This window comes from Apis florea, unplaced genomic scaffold, assembly GCF_048593485.1.
Source record: "Apis florea isolate Af1SG1 unplaced genomic scaffold, ASM4859348v1 contig_2839_pilon, whole genome shotgun sequence".
NCBI classification, from domain to species: Eukaryota; Metazoa; Arthropoda; class Insecta; order Hymenoptera; family Apidae; genus Apis; species Apis florea.
Genome location: NW_028256653.1, coordinates 1,635,129 through 1,641,435, shown reverse-complemented (window position 1 = coordinate 1,641,435; position 6,307 = coordinate 1,635,129). Strand labels below are relative to the sequence as shown.

Here is a 6,307-nt window from a genome sequence, read left to right as displayed (position 1 = left end):
ATTATTATTATTATTATTAATTATTATTATTATTATTATTGCTAGTATGATAATTATTATTATTCATTATTATTATTATTATTATTATTATTATTATTATTATTACTATTATTATTATTATTATTATTAATGTTAATGTTAATGTTATTACATAAATATGTTAATCATTCGATTACATTATCCTCGAGTGTTAGACTGGGACGTGCAATGTTGCGGCGGTTCAAGATCAATATTTACCTTCAAGTATAATTAAATTGTTAAAAAAAAGTCGTATCTTCTGTAAGCGGGGAACATTTTTCATCTAAATGCTAAGTACACGAAAAATGTTGCGAATTATCAATTTTAAATTGATATATTTTATCGATGTCTAATAGCTGATCCTAAATTTATATAGAAGATTTATAATTAAAAACATCAACAATTAAAATAGTACGAAAAATTCATTCGCATATTTAAAAAACATAATTAATATCAATTATCTGAATTTGATTTGGCTAATTGTTTGTGTTGTGTAAACGCAAAACAAATATGTAAATCAAATAATTATTCATGCAATCATATCATATGCAAAATGTTTTAATCAAACTATAGTAAACATCTAGATAACGTGTGCCTGTTGCCTTATAAAGAGCGTATATAAATTATTTTAGCAACACAATGTCCCATAATAGTCGCGAGTGTTCTAAAATATATCACAAAGTTATTAGGGGATCGTTCACTAAAACATGAATTTGTCACTTAATATAGTATATATTTTAAATATTCCAATTTTATTCAATAAAATCATTATTCTAGTGAAATTTTTCATTCCTAATGATTTCTATAATATATACGTATAATCCCCTAATTACTTTAATTAATGTTCACTTTCGCTAAGTATAGAATAAAGAAATTCGTTTAAAACAGTAAAAAAAAATTCTAGATCTAAGATTTAATTGTGATGTTAAGGTTATGTTTTCAGCTACTACTGAAATATTTTCATGAAACGAATTAAATATTATATCTAATGCCTAATTAATGTCTAAAGAGATATATGTTGCAACACAACCGAGTCCATGGATATTCCCCGTAAATATAATCATTGTTATACGTAGAGAGAAAAGATCTCTTCGTGTTCCAAAATCAAAACGTGCCTGGTATGATCGTTGACGAAACATTATATGGTTAGAATAGTAAGAAAGTATACCGGTGGAAAAAGAATGAGAAGTAGGGGAAAAAAAAAAGAGAAAAAGACAATTTCTTTTCTACAGTGGACACTTCGGTTTGTGATTATCGGCGAGAGGCACACATAGAACCGAAACGTTATTGCGCGAAACAATTTCCTCCGTTTCTTGCTACGATTCTGTTTCACGCATAGTTCCGGCCGTTTCCCCGCGTACTTTTGTTTTATTCGAGAGCAAAAGAAAAAAAAACATAAGAACCGTACGTGTTAAATGTGTACGTGTGAAAATATCGTACAAAGAAAAAAAATTATAAAGATGCTACTCGGAACATGAAAAAAAAGAAACAAGAAGAGGTTAGAATGGAAACTTGTGAGCGTGATGAAAATATAATTAATATGTAAAAAGAATGATGATGTTCTCTTTGTCGAACGAAGAAAAAAAGAGCGTAAGTCGATGGCTTTTACAATGAAATCAATACGATATACATATGTAATAATAAATACATATTGTGTTTTTTCTTGTATGACGACTACTGCTTGACAATTCATACGACGACGATTATGGTGACGACTACACAAGAATATAAACGGAGTATGTATAAAATGTATTTTAAGTCTGGACAAAAAAAATCAATTTACATTTACAATTTACAGTAACGAGTAACAATAACTGATGTGGGTTGTGCATAAGAAAAGAAAACAAAAACAAAAAGAAAAAAAAATGAAAAGCGTATATATATACGGTAAACATGGCGATTCGTGATAATGGAGAATCGGATCGACTCAACGATCGAATTGCGCACGTGCTGTGTGTGGAAAACAAGTTTTCGTCCCAATGCGGATTCACTTCTTTCCTGGCTGTTCTTTTTTATTTTTTTTTGTCATATTCTGCTTACATGATTAAATTATACGATTCTCACTTCAATTAACTATATTCCATTGTTTTTGATAAACTTGCATAACATTGTTTTAAAATTTATTCACTTTTTATTGAATTTTTTCTTAAAATTTAATAAGAATAAAATTTAAAATTAAATATAAAATAGGAAAAAATAGAAGATAATAAAAAAAAATGATTTTTTTTCTTTATATATATTCTTGCGATTTGATATATATTAATTTTTATTTATTAAAAGACAAATGAAATAAAAGATAAGAAGGCACGTAAGGAAAAATAGAAAAGGATCGCACAGGTGAATAGGCGTTAGAAAATAAAACAGGAGTGCCAAATCATCCGTGACTTCCGTCCCACTTGGGCAATAATAAGTACAGCAACTTGGCGAGAATACAAATGTTTGCCATTTGTCCTCCAATAATCGTAAGGATTCTTAATCTGTCCGTTATATCGATCCTTTTTTTGTATTGTACTCGAAAAATGATCAGTATATCCGTTATTTTCGCCATTTCTTGGTCGAAGATGTGATCATATATTAGTAAAAAATGGAAAATAAATGTTGGTCATTGAAAAATAGGAAAAAAAAAAGAAAGTCTATTTGAAACACAATTTTACAGCAAAGATCGTTATTTTCGAGCAATTGATACAAATAATCGATCTGAATAAAATAATATTGACACTCGCTATTAGTGCCTGTCATTTCATCGATAATCAGGACAGAGTGTTTCGTCGAGAAACTTCTAGTTCTATTCGTCGAACTGACTAAAATGAGGTTGTATCCGATTCTCCATTTATATATTATCGATGCTGTTTATTAAAAATAACAGATTGGTCGTATCAATTTTGACGGCTAATTAAACTATAAAAAAAAAATATTTATTCAGACGACTTGCCAGTTTCGTTGCACAGTATACATGATGTAGGTTCGAGCGAAATAAAAAAACATAAAAAAATAAATAAATAAATCAATAATAATGGAAAGAAATCTAGAGATTATGGATTAAATGGATGAGTTGCATAGTTATTTGAGAAGTTTCACGAAATATCGATGTATATATTTTAAGTTTGTATTATAATGCCCCCACTTAATTTGTATGAAATGGAGAATTTCAAATATTAAAATGATAAAAAAAAATCTTTGTTCTTTTTTCTATTTTCCTATTTTTATAATTTTTTGTCGTTAAATATTATATACTCCCATTTTATATGTATTTAAGTACATACGTAAATTGAGTCAATTTGATTCTTGTATTCCTAATACATATATGTCATTAAATGAGTGTATGTGCGTGTGTGTGCGCGCGCGTGTGTGCTGTACGTGTAATAATTGGTATAAGAATATATGAAATACAATCTATCTTATCTGGTAACATTTTGATTTATATCATCATTATTGTCTATGATGAAAAATGTTTCGTATAAAAAAATAGGTTATAATATAAAAAAAGAGGTTATAATATAACTATTTTTTTTATTAAAAATACAAAATTTTCTTAATACATGTACACATATATTTCAATACATATTCAAAACAACCTTAAATATATATATATATATATATATATATATATTATTATCATATTACATTATATCTAATTAATCTAATTCAATAAAAAAACTTCCATCGAAATATAGGAACTTTTTTATTTGATAATTTTCAGTCCTTTTTTTTCAAATCGAATAGAAAAAAATCTGTTTATTTTATGAAATTCGTTTGTTTACTTTTATATAGATAGTTCCTTAACAATATTTAATGGAAAAATGTTGTATAAGAAAGAGTATCAATATATTCTTGTTTTACTTAAACTTTTTTAACATAGTACAGCTGACAACGGGTGGAGGACTATGCGCAGTGCAGTATCACATGTCAATGTTCATCGCGCATGTACTTACCGGTGAAAACGACATGGCAGGTGTTTCGATTGCTTCTTGTTGTTGACTATTTTTAATAGATAAGAGATTAACTACGATTACTCTGAAGGACAATGATAATGCGTACGTTAGATAATAATTTATAAAATTATTTATTTTAATTTATTTTAATTAATTGCCAAAGTTATTGTGAACATGTCGAATACACGCGAAGCAGAGGTAAGCGTTTATAACTGTTCCGTATCCTATATTTTAGTATTTATATTTTTTACTTTTAAACATATAATTATAGTTATTAATTAATAATTAAAACACAAACATAATTTACATAACATCTTTTTATGCAAATTAATATTAAATATTAATCTGTATTACTTATGTTGAAAGAATTTGAAGTTAATATTGCGGTATTTCACTTATTACATTATCACAATTTCATTGAAGGTACAAAATCTCAAGGAACGTGGAAATGCATGTGTAAAAGAACAAAAATATGAAGAAGCTATGTTTCATTATACTCATGCCATTAAATTAGACCCACAGAATTATTCCTTGTATAGTAATCGATCATTTGCATTTTTAAAATTACAACAATATCATTTTGCAATGGAAGATGCATTAATGACAATTCAATTAAAACCTGATTGGACCAAGGTATATTTATAGTATTTTTATGCTTGTTAATAAGAAATAAATAAATATATATATTTACATTTATATTACATTTAAAAATATATTTATATATATTGAATAAAATCATAGTATATTTAATCTTTTTATAGGGTTATTTTAGAAAAGCTGAAGTAGAATCACAAACATTTCGCTTCAGTGAAGCACTTCAATCTTACAATAAAGCTTTATCTCTTCAACCAAATGAACCAACAATTTTAGAGGCAATGAATAGAGTATCCCGATTATTAATTAAAGACAAACGAGGTATTGGTATCAATACCAAATAAAATAATTATACTAAAAATATTTTGTATATTTTAATATAGTAAATTATTTTTTAGCTGATCAACAAATACCTTGGCTTGGAGCTGGTGTTGGTATCATATTTGGTGTAATAGTTGTAATTGCAGATTATGTTTTTACAAATAAACCTACATTAACGGTATTTAAATTTATTTAAGAGTTTTAGAAATCAGTTTTAAAATAAATGTTTACAATGATTATTTTATTTTTTTTTTTTCATTAGATGCAACATCCTCTTTTGATGGCCTTATTGACAATGTCTATAGCAATGTTGGGTTTTGGCATTGCAAAGGGGTTTCGTTATTTCATAAAATGTCAAAGAAAATCACTTTTGGAACCTCCAGTGGATCTTTTTGGTGATAACAAAGAAGAATTTGATGATATTGAAACCGAAATGAATAATGAGAAAGAAAAACATCCCAAATATAGTAAAGCACAAGCAAGACAAAGATTCAAGAAAGGAAAATCGTAATCGTGTGCTTTGATATTAATGATATACATGCATTTTTTGTAAATTTTAAAATCATACACTTTTTAGCATCTCAGGAAAGCACTGATTACTTATAATCAATGTTAACATAACAAACAACAAAAAATTATATTGGTACTATTTATATTTTATACTTCTGTTATTGTTAAATAATGTTAAAGTACTGAAAACATGTGCCAGAATTTCTGTATTTCTTTATATTTTGTGTTTAAAAATTTTTATATCGAACATTTCCTACTTAATAATTGAATCCATTTACTAAAAATATAATATTTTAATCATTTTGAGATATATAGAAATAAGCAATGATAATATAATTATTGGTAAGTTATGTAGTACAAATATTTCTAAATTCCAAATTATAAGAAAAATTTTATGTTATATATAAATTATATAAATATTTAAAAACATGAAATGTTTCAATTTTTACAAAAAATAGCAAAAAATTATGTCGTTTACACTTTGATATAGTCATATTGTAGAATCAAATAATTTAAATATTACCTTTATATGAGTCATACAACGAATATCTTATCTTTGACATTAAAAGAGCGTGATTACACTCAATTTTTTGCACTATTTATCACTAATAAACATGAATTTTAAGTAAATATAATCAATTGCAGAAGAACTGTTTAATTTCTTATCCAAAATAACTAATGACAAAATTTTTTAATATGTATATATATAATAAATTATTTTATTTAAATTTTAAACTTTATATCATATATTATACTTGTATTGCAAATTTAATATATTCTTTCGAATTTTGAATTTCCATATGAAATTGTATATTAATATTATGTTGTATTTATATATCTTTTTTATTTGTATCAATTTAGAGATTTAATATTTTCATTAATATTATAATTTTTTATTATAAATGTGTATAAATAGCAAAAAAGTTGCATTA

The 6,307-nt window shown here is 25.5% G+C and overlaps 1 protein-coding gene across 1 annotated transcript; it reads left to right on the top strand.

The window, feature by feature from the left end:
• Nucleotides 1-3,332: 3,332 nt before the first annotated feature.
• LOC147657773 (serine/threonine-protein phosphatase 5-like) lies at nucleotides 3,333-6,025 on the top strand. Its single transcript, XM_086907313.1, has 6 exons — nucleotides 3,333-3,423; nucleotides 3,878-4,148; nucleotides 4,374-4,583; nucleotides 4,712-4,865; nucleotides 4,943-5,043; nucleotides 5,128-6,025. Exons 2-6 carry the CDS (start codon nucleotides 4,125-4,127, stop codon nucleotides 5,374-5,376), a joined length of 738 nt encoding a protein of 245 aa, XP_086763439.1. The 5' UTR covers nucleotides 3,333-3,423; nucleotides 3,878-4,124; the 3' UTR covers nucleotides 5,377-6,025.
• Nucleotides 6,026-6,307: the final 282 nt, after the last annotated feature.

Bases quoted from the DNA above. Each gene is read 5' to 3' on its own strand.
- LOC147657773 (XM_086907313.1), top strand. From the start codon at position 4,125: ATGTCGAATACACGCGAAGCAGAG. The intron at 4,584-4,711 runs GTATATTTATAG...ATCTTTTTATAG, and splicing joins TAAAACCTGATTGGACCAAG to GGTTATTTTAGAAAAGCTGA. The intron at 4,866-4,942 runs GTATTGGTATCA...ATTATTTTTTAG, and splicing joins ATTAATTAAAGACAAACGAG to CTGATCAACAAATACCTTGG.